The sequence below is a fragment of the Chiloscyllium plagiosum genome, chromosome 28, assembly GCF_004010195.1.
Source record: "Chiloscyllium plagiosum isolate BGI_BamShark_2017 chromosome 28, ASM401019v2, whole genome shotgun sequence".
Classification (NCBI taxonomy): Eukaryota; Metazoa; Chordata; class Chondrichthyes; order Orectolobiformes; family Hemiscylliidae; genus Chiloscyllium; species Chiloscyllium plagiosum.
Window position 1 is genome coordinate 35,653,460 of NC_057737.1, and position 16,177 is coordinate 35,669,636.

General features: G+C 42.8%; 2 protein-coding genes across 3 annotated transcripts in view; one reads left to right on the forward strand and one right to left on the reverse strand.

Annotated features, from left to right (window-relative positions):
- Positions 1–342: 342 nt before the first annotated feature.
- LOC122563833 lies at positions 343–1,604 on the reverse strand. The gene has a single exon (XM_043718024.1). The coding sequence runs from the start codon at positions 1,562–1,564 to the stop codon at positions 362–364; it is 1,203 nt and encodes a 400-aa protein (XP_043573959.1). The 5' UTR covers positions 1,565–1,604; the 3' UTR covers positions 343–361.
- A 2,488-nt stretch (positions 1,605–4,092) lies between these two features.
- The window catches only part of LOC122564114 (B-cell CLL/lymphoma 7 protein family member B-like), a 35,367-nt gene continuing 23,282 nt past the window's right edge, over positions 4,093–16,177 (forward strand). For both annotated transcript variants that reach the window (XM_043718700.1, XM_043718701.1), the window contains exon 1: positions 4,093–4,899. In XM_043718700.1, the coding sequence (XP_043574635.1) occupies positions 4,808–4,899 (92 nt within the window). In that variant the 5' untranslated portion in view covers positions 4,093–4,807. The remainder of the gene's footprint in view (positions 4,900–16,177) is intronic.

A 16,177-nucleotide genomic window follows, 5' to 3' on the forward strand; every position in this document is an offset into this window, starting at 1 on the left:
GAGCAGGTCAGTAGTGTCTGTAATGAATGAGGAGGTTCTGAAAACTGCCTTTTTCCTAATCAGATGCTGACTAACTTGCTTCACATCTCCAGCATATTCCCATTTTTAATTTCAAATTTCCAAAATTTGCATTCTGATTATTTTACTAAACAATAATTTGACTGAATTAAAACAATGTTACAGCCAACAATAAATGATGAGGTGTGATCACAAGAATTTTGCAGCTACTGTCTTAATATTACAAACTCTGGCTCCTAATGTGCCCCTTTCTGTTTGACCAGAAGTGTGCCTCGTACTATTTTGACACTCGTGAAATTGCAATGAAATTCAAGTCTTAGCCCCTTGAGGAAGCCTCGTTCATTTATTTATCATTGATACTGAACAGTAGAAAAAACCCTCCAATAAGCATAGCAGTCACTGTCATCTCCATTAGTTTCTGAATATGCCACCTCCCCTCCAGACTTTCCTTGTTTTTGCGAAGCTGCATCCTTCTCCAGCGTTGGGTCTGCTCCCTGGCCAATTGCTCCCCATAATGAGCTTTGTAGAACTCATCAAAATTGAACATCGATTTCTCGGAGCTCAATTTATCTGACGAGCTCCAAGCCTGTGATTGTTTTGACGTTGAGGTTTGGGCTTTCTCCAAAGGTTTCTTCCCGCTACGTAAATCTGCTGCTGTCAAAATTCCCCGGTCATACTTCTTCCTTAGGGTCACGCTTCCCAGCACGGAATATGCCTCATTGATTTGAGTGAACCTCAATGCTGCTTCCTCACTGCCTGCATTTCTGTCTGGATGGTAACGAAATGACTGCTTGTAGTATGCTGATTTGATCTGGCTCTGGGTGGCACTGGGAGAGATTTTCAAAATATCGTAGTAGAGCGTGTTGCTTGCTCGAGGAAGTGGGACAGCATTATTTCTTCCAGAGTACCTGTTGCCATCTCTAAAGTAGCCGTAGGGTCTGCACTGGTGATGTACCATGGTGACAAAATGCCAGTGTCCGTTACTGTCTAGGGCTGATGCCCAGCCATTTGTGACGATTGACCGTTTAAAGCTCCAAAGGCCCTGGAGGTATTTGTGGTTCCTCAAGTGAGGGGCCAAGACCCGACAGGACAGGCAGCTGCCACGGTGAATAAACCCATTAACATGCATCATGTATAGGTCAGTATTACTGAGCTCCCTATTCTGGGAACAGAGGTGCCTTTCCAGTGGAAATGTCACACTGCCAGCTACAGGAGGGTCACTGCCAGGTGTTTGCTGTGTGCGGTGTAACTGTAGGGCGGTCGGAGCTTGTGAGAGCCGGCTCCCCTGCTCTGCTGCTCGCCGCCGCCTGGGAGTGGGCTCCAGGATCCCAGCCGCGGCTCGGCTCTGGGCGCCCGGCCTCTGCGCCACCGAGGGAGATAGCAGCAACCGCCGCCGTCCACCGGCCCCCTGGTCAAAAACGCCGGCGGCTGCCAACCTGGATCCACCGCCCAGATTGCAGGCGCTAACAGTCAGCTTGCGGACACAGTCCCCGGGGTTCCGGTGCTGGCGGACCCTCACCGAGCGACCGGCGAAAACCAGCGCCATCTTCACGGCCCACCTTGTAGGCGGGGGCCGTGGCTTTGACTGACAGGCACGGCAACTAATCACAAGGCTCTATCCTCTAACCGCCGTTACATCCAGCCACTCACCGCGTCCGCACGTCAGCCTATGACAGTGACCGTTCCGTTTCGGCACCGCCCACAGGCTCCTGATTGACAGTTCCGAGAAATCACTTGTTACTTCAACTCCAGAGACATCGAGATAGGGTATACAACTCGGAAACAAACTCTTCGTGCAATTCGTCCATGCCCACCAGATAGCTTAGCCTAATCTACTCACGTTTGCCAGCATTTGGCTCATTATCCCTCTATTCCTTCCTATTCAGATACCCATCCAGATGCCTTTTAAACATTGTAATTGTTCCAGCCTCCACCACAGCCTCTGGCAGCTCATTCCATACACACACCACCCTCTGCATGAAAAAGTTGCCCCTTAGGTCCCTTTTAAATCTTTCCATTCTCACCTTAAAACTATGCCCTCTAATCTTGCACTTCCTCACCCCAGGGAAAGCTCCTTGTTTATTTACCCTATCCATGCCCTTCATGATTTTATTAACCTCTATCAGGGCACCCCTTAGCCTCAGACGCTCCAGGGAAAACAGCCCCAGTCTGTTCAGCCTCTCCCTATAGCTCAAATCCTCTGACCCTGTCAAGAGACTAACATCCAAGTCTGATTCCTCTATACGTTTTAGGCAATATTGTTGAAGGAAAACTAATTTGTTATTTTCCATTAATTTGGGAGATAAATACGTGTGAATGCATTATGTTCCCAAGATGGTTGATTTTAATCATAAACATCAAATTTACAAATAACAGAAAGTGTTGGGGGCCACTGAGCAGATCTGCAGAGAAAGTTATTAACATTGCAAGTGGATTGACTTGGTTAGAAATATTTACAAACTTAGTTTTCCATACAAAAATATTATTTGTTTTTACACAAAAATGTAGTTTTGATGAGAAGTCATAGGTCTGTAACATCAGTGGTGGAGGAACATTTGGAAAAAAAACTAAGGGAAAAAAATATTCTCCACTTGGATAGGCAAGGATTAATAATGGATAACCAGCATGGCTTATCAGGGGGAGATCACATCTGACAGGTTTGATTGAGTTTTTCAAGGAGGTGACTTCATGTACAGATGAGGATAGTAAGGCTTTTGTCAAGTAAAACAAAGAACTATAGATGCTGGAGATTTGTTTATCAACAGAAATTGCTGGAGAACCAAAACAAAAGCAGAATTTCTGGATAAGTTTCTCTAGCAATTTCTGTTTTTGGCTTTTGACAAGGCTAAGTGGATTGACCATGCTAAATTGTCCACAGCTGTGCAAGCTATGTGCACACATGGTAAATGCAGGTTTATTGGGACAGGGTGGGGGCCTGGGTCTGGGAGGGTCAGTGTAGACTTGATGGGCCAAATGGCCTCTTCCCCCAATCTCGTGATGCTATGATTTTAGGTCTTGCATGGCGGGCTGGTAAAGATGCTAAAATCCCATGGGGTAACATGGCAAATTGTATCCAAAATTGGCTTAGTGGCAGGGTGCAGAGCTCAAAAGTTATTTCTGTGACTGGAAACCTGTGTCTAGTGGTGTACCAAGGATTCTTTGCTAAGTTCAATGCTGCATTGTACATTAATGATCGAGATATGAACATAGGTGGTATGATTAATTAGTTTTGAATGCAAGTGCAAAGAGGTTATGATGGAGGTGCATACAATGTTATTTGTGCCAAAGCTGGAGGTCTATGTGCAGTTCTGGTCAGCAAACTATAGGAAGGATAAGATTGTATCACAGAATCTCTACAGCATGGAAGCACGCCATTCCACCAATCCAGTCCACACCGACCCTCTGAAGAGTATCCAACCCAGACCTAACCTGCTATCCTATCTCTGTAACTCTGTATTTCCTATGGCTAATCCACCTACCCTGCACATCTTTGGACTGTGGGAGGAAACCAGTGCACCCAGAGAAAACTCACACAGACATGGGGAGAATTTGCAAACTCCACACAGTCACCCAAAGATGTAATCGACCACTTGTGCTGAGGCAGCAATGCTAATGACTGAGCCACTGTACTGCCCCAGAGCAAGTGCAGGAAATTCACCAGGTTGTTGGGTGGTTTGGAACAATTCAGGTATGAAGAAAGACTAGACAGGTTTGAGATGTTTTCCTTAAAGCAGAGAAGGCTGAAAATGGACCTGATTGAAGTGTACAAAGTAATGAGGGGTATAGTGAGTTTAGATATGAAGAACCGGAGCACCCGGGTTCAATTCCCGCCTCAGGCGACTGACTGTGTGGAGTTTGCACATTCTGCGTGGGTTTCCTCCGGGTGCTCCGGTTTCCTCCCACACTCCAAAAATGTGCAGATTAGGTGAATTGGCCGTGCTAAATTGCCTGTAGTGTTAGGTGCAGGGGTAAATGTAGGGGAATGGGTCTGGGTGGGTGCGCTTCGGCGGGTCGGTGTGGACTTGTTGGGCCGAAGGGCCTGTTTCCACACTGTAAAGTAATCTAATCTAATCTTTTCCCTTCAGTAGAAAGGTCAGTAACTGGGTAGCACATTTTAAGGTACAGGGCAGAGGTTTAGAGTTCATGTGAGAAAAAGAACTACACACAAAGGCCAGTGAGTGTTTGGAATTCACATTTGAAAGGATGATAGAAACAAGGATTACCAAGACTTTAAAAATTATTTGGCTGAGCACATGAAATGCCATAGCATAAAAGCCAAGTGCTGGAAAATGGTAATGGAATAGATGTTTGACTACCGCACAGCAATGATAAGCCAAAAGGCCTTTTTCCAAACTATAAAAACTCAACAAGCAAACGTGAACTCTGTTCCCCTCCACCGATGCCGACTGACTTGCTGAGTATTCCCAACACTTGCATCTGCTGTACAGTACTTTGCTTGTAAAAGTACTCAACTTTTCTGAATTGGTTTCCATTTCACTATTTTTTTTTCCTCTCTGTGAAACTCCTGAAGCCATGCCATGTTAAAAGTGCCCCACCAAAAAGAAGCATTCTTCATCCATTGCCAAGAACGGATTGGATATTGGTTTGGGCTGGACTACAGCCTAGCCATCACCTTGCAGGAAGGTCGTGATGACGTCCTCTATGCACGTGCCAGGGCTGCGTCAAGCGGACGCACGGCGCAGGCGCAGAGTCCAGCTTGCGGATCGGGGCCGTGCTTGTCAGAAAAGGAGATAAAGTTTTATTTTCCAACAAAATCTCGGATGAAAAGATGTCGGGCCGGTCGGTGAGAGCAGAGACACGCAGCCGAGCCAAAGATGACATCAAAAAGGTTATGGCAGCTATCGAGAAGGTCCGAAAATGGTGAGCCGCTCTCCGATAAATACTTTTATTGAAGGGGGAAAGACGACGCACGGGCGGGAGCAACGGAATCCGGCTGCGGAAGTGATGTGAGGGACATTTGATTGACGTTATATTCAGCCAGTCAGGAACGACGGTGACCTACGGTTCCTGTGGTAACCGCGTCTCTGGACTGACGAGGAGCTAAGGAGGCTAGACTTCCGGTTGTATTGCAGGAACTGTGTGGGCAGTGCCAGTTTGATTCATTTGCTGAAAGTCCTACAGTGAAGTCAAATTAATAGTAGAGCAGGCCCCGTTCTGGAGCATTATTCTCTTCTAGGGGAAGAGCAGTCTGGCTCCTGTTCGGCCACCTGACAAATTCCCTCGTCCAGGAGACTTTTTCTTTTAAAACATAGTTCTAAGTACCTAGTCGTAAATGGCTTGTAGTCTTATTTAAAACTGAGGCTATTAGGTAGTCAACGGAAGTTTCTCTGAGATGTTGGTATAGCACTGTTCAAAGCATGCAGTTAAATTCCATAAGTTCTTGTTCTTGTTCTTGTTACACTGTAGCTTGGATACAGTGGCTGCAAACTCTAAATTACCTTCAAGGACAAGTGCTGCAGAAGCCTGTGAACATCACCTGCATGTTCCCTTCCATGTCACACACCATCTTGACTTGCAACTTTATAGTTGTTCTTTCACTGTCTCTGGGATAAAATCTCAGAACTCCCAAACAGCTCTATGAGTGTCCATACACCCTCAGGACTCCAGCAGTTACATTACATATTAGATTACATTCTCTACAGTGTTGGAACAGGCCCCTTCGGCCCAACATTTCCACACCGACCCTCGGTATCACTTTCTCTAGGACAGTAAATGCTCGTGATGCCCACATCTCAAAAAAAAACTATGGTCTTGTAAATTTTTCCATTCCTTCTCAAAACAAATTAAAAAGGATTTGGTCTCACTGTTGCAATGTATTTTAACTTATAGTGTATTAGGAATCTAGGCCACCTGTGTTGCAACATTAGTTTTTCTCTCTCTGCCTATAGGTATCTATCTCTTACAATGGCACCAACTTGTGCTGTTGCAATCAAGCCTTATATCTTAAAGTGCCCCATGCACAATAGTGCTGTTCTTGTAAAAATGTGGGAGGTATTTGCTGTTGGCAGCAACATGGAGGCAAATTTGTATAAATTCAAACACTTCCTCCTGTCAATTAACTGAAGAAAACTGGCAGTGTAATCAGGCACAGTTTGTCCTATTCCAGTGCATTGGCTGTGTTTAACAACTGAACACAAAGTAAGACATGTTACTGTTGTAAATGCTGAAATTTGAATAGGAGGAGAAAAAGTATAGAGAGAAACAAAAGTGAGCTGCAGGGAAAGAGCTGTTCTGTTTAACTTGTCAAGAGGAATGCTGGAGACAGCTAATTCTCTGGAGGAGAGGGAACTGGCAGCAATTTAAGACCTCAGAAAGATGCAGCCTGCTATGGGCAGTGGGGAAGAAATCATTGGTGTAAGCTATGCTACAGGAAACTGGTTCAGGACATCTTGGGAGACTTGCGTGAAGAACTGAACATTATAACTTCAGGAGAAGTGAACCCATTTAAATATTTATTTTATTATTGTCACATATACCTGAGTACAGTGAAATGTTTTATTTTGTGTGCAGTACAGGTAGATCATATCATGCAAAATGCATTAGGGTAATAGAACAGACTGAGGAATACAATGTAATGGCTGCAGAGAAGACGTACAAAGAAGGGATCAACATTAAATTTAAAATTTGAGAGGTCCATTCAGAAATCTAGTAATAGCAGGGAGGAAGCTGTTTAATCTGTTGGTATGTGTGTTAAAATCTTTGTATCTTCTGCCCAATGGAAAAGTTTGGAAGAAGTTATAACTGGGGTGGGAGGAGTCTTTGATGATGTTGGCTCCTCTCTCGAGACAATGAGAAGTATAGGTGGAGTTAGCTTGCATGATGGACTGGGATGTGTTCACAACTCTCTGTAGTTTCTTATGGTCCTGGGCAGAGCAGTTGCCGTACCAAGCTGTGATGCATCTGATAGAATGCTTTCTATGGTGCATCTATAAAAATTGGTAAGAATCTTCATGGACATGCCTGTCTCTGTTCTATAAAGAGTGTAATTTGGAGAATGTTATATCAAATAAAAATGCAGCAGTTTGTTAAGAAACTAATAAAGGTATCTTTTTCTGTCATATATTAATATGAATAACAATCAGTTGTATTTAATTTATATAAAAGAATGCTGCAGGTCCTGGAAATCTGAAATTTAAAAAAAAAGAGTGTGCTGGAGAAACTGAACACGTTTGGCAGCATCTTTGAAGTGAGAAATGTTTTGAGTTCAGTATGACTTCTTCTGAACAGATAGGAGCTGGAAAATCATGGCTTTTTGGCTCATGACAGAGGGGGAGGAGGAGCAAGTGAAACAGCTGGTGAATTTGCTCCAAAGCAGAAGATCATGGCAATGATAAGGGTGCTAGATTTGCAAAATAGTGAATGTTAGCTGTGAAAGGAAAAAAAATTAGTCCACTTTGGTGAGAATTGTATTTATTAGTTCCAGTAATTGATTGACACAGTGATTAGCACTGCTGCCCCACAGTGCCAGAATCTTGGTTTGCTTCTTACCTTGGGCAACTGTCTATGTGGAGTTTGCACATTTTCTGTGTCTGCACCAGTTTCCACTGGGTACTCTGGTTTCCTCCCACAGCCCAAAGATGCGCATTGGCTATGCTAAAACTACCCAGTAGTTACTAGGGATGTGCAGTCTAGGTGGATTAAATTTATTTCTGAAATTGTTAAACACAATATTGAGTCCTGAAGACCATAAGCTCCCAAGGCAGAAGATGAGGTTTGTTTCTGCAGCTTGTGTTGAGCCTCACTGAAGCACTGCAGCAGGCCTGAGACAGAAATGTTGACCAGGGAACATGATGCTTTGCTGAAGTGGAAGACATCGGGGTTACTTTAAGAGTCTGAGCATAAGTGTTCAGCAATGTAGTTTCCTAGTCTGTATTTTGTCTCCCCAGTATAGAGTAAACCAGATTGTGAGCAGATTGAATGAAGTTCAGTTAAATTGCTGTTTCCCTGGAATGTGTGTCTGGGGCATTGAAGAGTAAGGAGGAGGAGATAAATGGGCAAGCGTTGTAAGGCAAGGTGGAGTTGGGGATGTAGGGAGATGTTGGGAGTGGACCAAAGTGTCGTGAAGGAAACGGTCCCTCCGGAATGCTGACAAGGGTAGGGAGGGAAGTACTTGTCTGGTGCAGGCATTGTGCTGGAGGTGGAAATGATGGCTTATGGTCTTTGTATGAGCAGACTGGTGAGGTGTAAAGTGAAGAGAAAGGGAAACCTTATCTTTGTTGTGTGACAGGAGGAAAGGGATGAGGGCAGAAGTATGGGAAATGAGTTGGTCCTGTCAACCCATGGTGGGGGTTGTTTGGGGGTTGGGGTCCTTGGGCTGAGGAAAATAGTAGACATTTTATGAGATCCCTCCCCAGCAGAAGGTGGTATCATCAGAACAGATGTGACAGAGAAGATGAAACTTGGAGAATGGAATGGTGTCATTACAGAAAGCAGGGTATAATCAAGGTAACTGTGGGAGTCAGTGAGTTTATAATAAATATTGGTGGCCAGGCTATCCCTGGAAATGGAAACAGAGATGAAGCGGTGTGGAATGTGGGTGCAATATTAATAATTTCTTTCCTCCAATTCTAAATGATAGAGAGAAACTGCATCAATTACGTCATTGATGTACTAGAGGATGAGTTGTGGGGAGTGATAGGCAGAATTGGGTACCTATACCTTTGACCTGAACAAGTGAGAGGAGTTAAAGGAGAAGTTGTAAAAGTGAGGATGAGCTTGGTCAGGTGGAGGGTAGTGCTGGTGGTGGGTACAGTTCAGGCCTTTTCTCAAAGAAGAAGCAGAGAACCCTCAGACAAAATTGCTGGGGAATAGTGTAGACAGCTTGAATGTGCATGGTGAAGAGCAGATGTCTGGAGCCGAGAACAATTCTTTGAAACTGACGTGAAGTATCCAACGAGTTATGGATGTAGGTGGGAAGGGACCGGACACGGGGAGTTAAAAAGTTGAGTCAAGGTAGGAAGACATAAGTTCTGTGGGGCAGGAACAAGGTTCACCAGGGCAGTTCTGTTTGTGAATTTTGAGAAGTAGGTAGAAGCAGCTGTGTAGGGTGGGGAGCTATGAGGTGTGATGCTGTTGGGAGAAAATCTCCATATGAGATGAGATCAGTGACTGGAATGGAATTGGTGGGTCATAGTCTGAGGGAGATAGAGGAGGCATTCTAGAGCTGATGCTCAGCCTCCACAAGGTAGAGGTTAGTATTCCAGACAAGAACAGCACTATCCTTGTCAACCAGTTTGAATTTAAAAGTCAGGGTTGGATCTGAGAGTAAAGAGAACTGTGAGTTCAGAGGGCAACCGATGTCACGTTGACTGTTTTCAATGAACGGATAAAAGGCCAGATGGAGAGGTTGAGGAGGAGGAGAGTTTTGGAGGCAGAGGAAGGAGTCTCTGGGTTGGGGAGAGGACTCCTGCTTAAGGATACAGTCCTGCAAATAATGGTGATGGAAGAAGATTTTGATGTCAGGTTGTGTCTGAAATTCATTGAGGTTGGGACACAAGCGATAAAACTAAATTCTTTGCTGGTACAGCAATGGAGAGTGGAGTGTCAGAAGGTGTGGTAAATACCAGATAAGAGTTGGGGTTAGAGGTCAGAGGGTTTAGGTCAGTGCAGTGGTTCAGTGGTTAGCATTGCTGCTTCATAGTTCCAGGGACCTGGATTTGATTCGGGCCTTGGGCAACTGTCTGTGTGGAGTTGAACATTCTCCTTGTGTCTGTGTGAGTTTCCTCCAGGGACTCTGGTTTCCACCTCCAGAGATGTACAGGTTAGGTGAATTGGGCATGGAAAATTGCCCATAGTGTCCTGGGATGTGGAGGTTAGATGATTTGCCGATGGGAAATGAAGGGTTATATGGTAGGGATAGAATTGAAGGGAATGGAAGGGGAGGACGCTTTCAAAGCGGCATGTGTATCAATGAATTGTTGCAATTTCCATTCCTTAATATCTGAGAAGAGAAAAAGTTTCTTGTTAAAATGTTGAATGAGCTAAAGAATGCAGTGGAACTCGGGGATTGAGATAGCATGAGTTGGTGAGGATGGAGAGAGAGGTCAAGATTGTATATGTGGCAGCACATGGCACTGAAGGTGGATATCAGGATGTGCTGAGAACAGCTGTCTGAGGAGCATTGTACATCACAGAGATACCTCGGATGGATGTATTTGGAATCCATGTGCGGTAAGTCTGATCCTGAGGCAGTCACTGAGGAATGAATTATGGCTATATAAGAGTTTTGGTGAAAACCTTTATCAATCAGGAGGATCAAACATAGATTTCTAGCTTCCACAGTTCTTTGTTTTTAATCAACTTATTCAAATTGCTATCTTCCCAGTAAAACAATGTATTCACTTTTGTAGACAATAACAAGAGTATCTGTACTGAATCTGTTTAAAGCCTCAGAGACGGGCTAGGAATGTCAGGATTTGTAAATGGTTATATTTTAAACAGTCACTTATTTCCGATATGGAATGGAGTTGATGGTCTAAATGTTATCAATTAACATTTCATCCAGGATTTAAAGCCCATATGATTTTACATTACCATGGAGATAGGCTTTGGGAAATGAGAAGTCAATAGGAAACCATTATAGGATCGGGTTGCAGGTTTCCCCAAGAGATTGCTGAACTTTACAGACATAGCCAGTGTTTAAGACTCTCCGAAAGAGGATGATAATTGGCCATTTACTATTATTCACTATGTGGAATGCAGGTAGCACCTCAGTTTCAGACTGAAGAGACCAAATTCATGGGAGTAAAGAACTGAGAATAGCTTTGGACTGGTTTCTGGAGGATGAATTACCCACTTAAAAGACAGAGTAAACTAAAGCTGTGGAGATGGATTTCTGGCTGGTAATTGTTCTGCAATTAATAATGTTATAATTAATGCAATAATGTTTAGTTGTTGCAGAGTGATTAAGTTATTTGTCCAATTATCCACAAGCTCAGGCTGGGGATCTGGATTTGATTGAAGTCACACTATTCACTTGGTGGAATTTCAATTCAGTGCAAATGAAAGTACCAAACTATCTTCTGTCATAAAAACCCATCTAGTTCACTAATGTCCTTTAGTGAAGCAAATATGCCATCCTTGCCTGGTTAGGCCTACATGTGACTTCAGATCCATAGCTCTGCTTGCTTTCTGAAATGGCTGAGCAAACCACTCAGTTTAAGGACAATTAGGGTTAGTTAACTATCCAGTGAGGTGACTGCTGCCCTACTCAGTGACACCCACATTCAGGGAAAGAATAAGCACAGCGCTGTCACCAGTAATGTTAGGATCACTTTGAGGTGATATATTAAGAGCATCACATAAAGCTCTTCAAAAACAAATATGTCATGGAACCTTTTATATCCAGGTGACCAGGAAAACGTTTTCCTCTTGAATTTGTTTTCCCTTTACCAATGTACTTTTGCACTGTACTAAACCACCTGCTTAGATTATTTGCATAACACTAAATTAGAGCTTGACTCCTTGATTTTATAAATCAAATTAAAATGGTTTCACTGAATCAAACTGATACAAAGTGTTCTATTCAGGTTTAACAATGTAGAAATAAGGTAGGCCATTTAGCTACCTACTTTGTTCTTTCATTCTATGAGATTGTACCTGACCTGCAACCTGCTCCTTATAGCTGTCTCTGTCCCATACTCCTTAATACCATTGACTTAATGTATTAATCTCAGTTATAAAATTAGCAATTGAATTAACATTAATTGCTGTTTGTGGAGGTGAATTTCAGACTTCCATCAATCTTTGCATAAAGAAATGTTGTCTGATTTAATTGCTGACATGTTTGTCTCTAATATTTAGATCATGTTCCCTATTCTGAGGTTTTTCAGTGAGTGGAAATGGGGTACATCAGCAGAAACTATCTGTACTTCTAGTATACTAGATTTCAATCAAATCACCCTTCTAAATTTCAGAAAAACAATCACAGGTTGTTTAATCTCTCCTCACAGCTAAATTCAATTATTATTCTGGTAACCCTATACTTGACCAAGTCTGAGGTCAGTAAATCCTTCTGAAGGTGTGGTGCTCAAAATCTACAACTATCAGGATTCCAGGAATTTAATCAGGGTTTTGTATAGCTGAAGCATGATTTCTTCTTCCTTGTATTCTACTCCAATATCTATCTGCAATATATTTTTAATTCTCTCATGGGGCATATATGTTGATGGCTGGCCAGCATTTACTGCCCGTGTGTAGTTGTTCTTGAGAAGGTAATGTTGAGCTGTCTTCTTGAACTGCTGCAATTCATTTCTGTTGGTTGAACCACAATGCCATTAGGGAAGAAATTCCAGGATTTTAACCCAGTGACAGTGAAGGAATAGCGATGTATTTCCAAGTCAGGATGGTGAGTGACTTGGAGAGGAACTGGCAGGTGATGCTGTTCCCATGTATCTGTTGCCTTTGTAATTCTGGATGGAAATGGTTGTGGGTTTGGAAGGTGCTGTCTGATGACCTTGGGTAAATTTCTGCAGTGCATTTGTTGCTGAGCATTGCTGGTGGAGGTTGTAGATGATTAGCATGACATCCACAATCAAGCAGGCTACTTTGTCCTGGATGGTGTCAAGTTTCTGAGTGTTGTTGGAGCAACACACATCCAGGCAAAGTGGGGAGTATTCCACCATAGTCTTGACAAATGGGTCTGGGTGGTTTACTCTTCAGGAGGTCAGTGTGGATTGTTGGGCCTTATGGTCTATTTAGATGCTGTAGGGATTCTATGATTCTATGTAGATGGTAAACAGGCTTTGGGGTGTCAGGAGGTGAGTTACTCTCTGCAGTATTCCTTGCCCTTGACCTGCTCTTGCAGTCACTGTATTTATATGTAACAAGTCCAGTTGAGTTTCTGGTCAATGGGAACCAGACGTTGATAATAGGGGATTCAGTAATGGTAATACCATGGAATGTCAATAAGCAGTGGTTAGATTGTCTTTTATTGGAGGTGGCCATTGTCTGGTATGTGAGGTGTGAATGTTACTTGCCACTGATCAGCCCAAGCCTGGATATTGCCTGCATTTTTTGCATTTGAACATGGACTACTTCAGTATCTGAGGAGTTACAAATGGTGCTGAAGACTGTGCAATTGTTGATGAACATCCCCACTTTTGACCTTGTGATGAAGGGAAGATCTTTGAGGCATCTCAAGATGGTTAGGCCTAGGCCACTACCCTGAGGAACTCCTACAAAGATGTTGTGGAGCTGAGATGACTGACTTCCAACAAATGCAACCACCTTCCTTTGTGTCAGGAATGACCCGAACCAATTAAGAGTTTTCCCTTGTTTCCTATTGATTCGGTTTTGCTGAGGCTTTTGATACCATATTTGGTTGAATGTAGCCTTGATATCCAGGGCTGTCACTCTCACCTCACCTCTGGAATTCAGCTCTTTTATCCATATTTGATCCAAGATTGTAATGAAGTTAGGAGCTGAGTGGCCCTGGCAGAACCCAAAGTTGGTTTCGGTGACTGTTTGCGTGGAGTTTGCATATTCTCCCCATGTCTGTGTGGTTTCCTCTGGGTGCTCTAGTTTCCTTCCATAATCCAAAGATGTACAGGTTAGGTGAATTGACCATGCTAGGTTGCCCATAGTGTTCAGGAATGTGTAGGTTAGGTGCATGAGTTAGGGGTATATGTAGAGTAATAGGGTAGGGGAATGGGTCTGGTGGTTTACTCTTTGGGGGAGGTCAGTGTGGACTTGTTGGGCCTAATGGCCTGACACTGTAAGGTTCTATGATTCAATGAGCTGATTATTGCTGCGCACTTGCTGCTTGATGGCATCCTTCATCACTTTTACTGATGTTTCAGAGTAGACTTATAGGGTAACAATTAGCCAGGTTGGATTTGTCCTGCTGTTCTTGTACAGGACATAACTGGGCAATTTTCCACATTGTTGGGGGGGATGCCAGTATTGTAGCTGTACTGGAACAGCTTGGCTATGGGTGTGGCAAATTCTGCAACACAAATCTTCAATACTATTGCCATATTTAAATGACCTGTGAGCCTAGATTGTCCAGTCTGCTTAGACCTCCACTTTGTCGAGCTTTATCTAGCATCTTGCCATTTATCTTTTTTAGGGCAAAAATGGAAGATCTCACATTTGCCTATATTGAAATCTCTTTGTCGATTCATTGAATATATTAATATTGCTCTTTAATACAATATTTTCTGTCATTGGCAAATATGGATATATGGCTGTGTATCTTATCAACAAAGTTGTTACTGAATGCAATGAAACATTTTTTTTTGTTTTAGAGCGTGCAAGTGATTTATTTAAGTGTGTGGCACACGTTAATTTTTTTGCCTGGCAAGTTTGAAGGCAAATGTTATGTGCGGCTGTGTAGAAACATTTAGGTTGCTGCATGTCTGCATATCTTGCAGGGAACACTGCAATAGTCAGTTCCTACAAACTATTAATCCAGTTCTCCATCTCCTTTCGTTAAGGCAATTTCCTTAATAGGTCAACAATTTGCCTTCAATTCCATGAGTTCAGACTTTGGCTAATGGCCTCTTAGGAGGGACTTTATGAATGACTTCTAAAATCCATATGAATAACATCTATCAATATTCTCTTGTCATTTAATTCATTCAGCTCTTCAAAAAATTTGATCTGATTTGTTAAACATGACTAACCTTTACAGATCTATGCTTGTTTTTTGTGATCAACTAAAATGCTCACATTATTTACTCACCTTGTTCTTAACCTTTAGACTGCATAAATTTTACCACGCAGAAATTAAGGTAACTGGCCTTTAATGCCCTAGTTTACTTTTCTCCCCTTTCTTAAGTAGCAGAGGGCGATGCATGATTTTCCAATCTAAAGGAATAATGTCTGAACCAAAACAACTTTGGAAGCTCATAATTAGGACTTCCACAATGTTCTCATCTACATTGTTTAAAGCCCTGGAATAGAAATGAACCTGGTCTGGGGTATTACAGCTTTATTGCCATTACTTTCTTCGTTACTGTTACCTTGAATATGGTAATTTTGTTCAATTCTTGTTGCTGATTCAGTAATAGTTATGTTAGGATGTTTAATATGCCGACCTCTTTGCTGCAAGTACTATTAAGATGGAATTATTCAGTTTGCCTGCATTTCCTTATCATTGATAATATCACTATTAATTGTTTTCGAGGAGCCCATAATGTTTTGGGTTTTTTTTCCTCTAATTCAAAGTACCATGACTAGGGTAGGAATAGGTCCAGTCAAGGATAGTAGTGGGAAGTTGCGTGTGGAGGCGGAAGAGATTGGGGAGACACTGAATGAATACTTTTCTTCAGTATTTACTCAGGAACAGGGCATTGTCGTCGATGTGAATACTGAGACACAAATAAGTAGAATGGATGGCTTTGAGGTATGAAGTCGCGTGTGGAGGCGGAAGAGATTGGGGAGACACTGAATGAATACTTTTCTTCAGTATTTACTCAGGAACAGGGCATTGTCGTCGATGTGAATACTGAGACACAAATAAGTAGAATGGATGGCTTTGAGGTATGTAGAGAAGAGGTGTTGGAAATCCTGGAAAAGGTGAAAATAGATAAGTCCCCTGGGCCTGATGGCATTTATCCTAGGATTCTCTGGGAAGCAAGGGAGGAGATTGCAGAGCCATTCGCCTTGATTTTTATGTCCTCTTTGTCTACAGGAGTAGTGCCAGAAGACTGGAGGATAGCAAATGTGGTTCCCTTGTTCAAAAAGGGGAGTAGGGATAACCCTAGTAACTATAGGCCGGTGAGTCTCACTTCCGTTGTGGGCAAAGTCTTAGAGAGAATTGTAAGGGATAGGATTTATGCACATCTGGATAGGAATAATGAGATCAAGGATAGTCAGCATGGTTTTGTGAAGGGCAAGTCATGCCTCACAAACCTTATTGAATTCTTTGAAAAGGTGACGAAGGAGGTTAATGAGGGGAAAGCGGTAGATGTGGTATATATGGATTTTAGTAAGGCGTTCGATAAGGTTCCCCATGGTAGGCTACTGCAGAAAATACGGAGATATGGCATTGAGGGTGAGTTGGAGGTTTGGATTAGAAATGGGCTGGATGGAAGAAGACAGAGGGTAGTAGTTGATGGCAAAGTTTCTTCATGGAGTGCCGTCACTAGCGGTGTTCCGCAAGGATCTGTTTTAGGACCATTGCTGTTTGTCATTT

What these genes read in the sequence shown, in the direction of transcription:
- LOC122563833 (XM_043718024.1), bottom strand. Translation starts at nt 1,564, where the DNA reads ATGGCGCTGGTTTTCGCCGGTCGCTCGGTGAGGGTCCGCCAGCACCGG.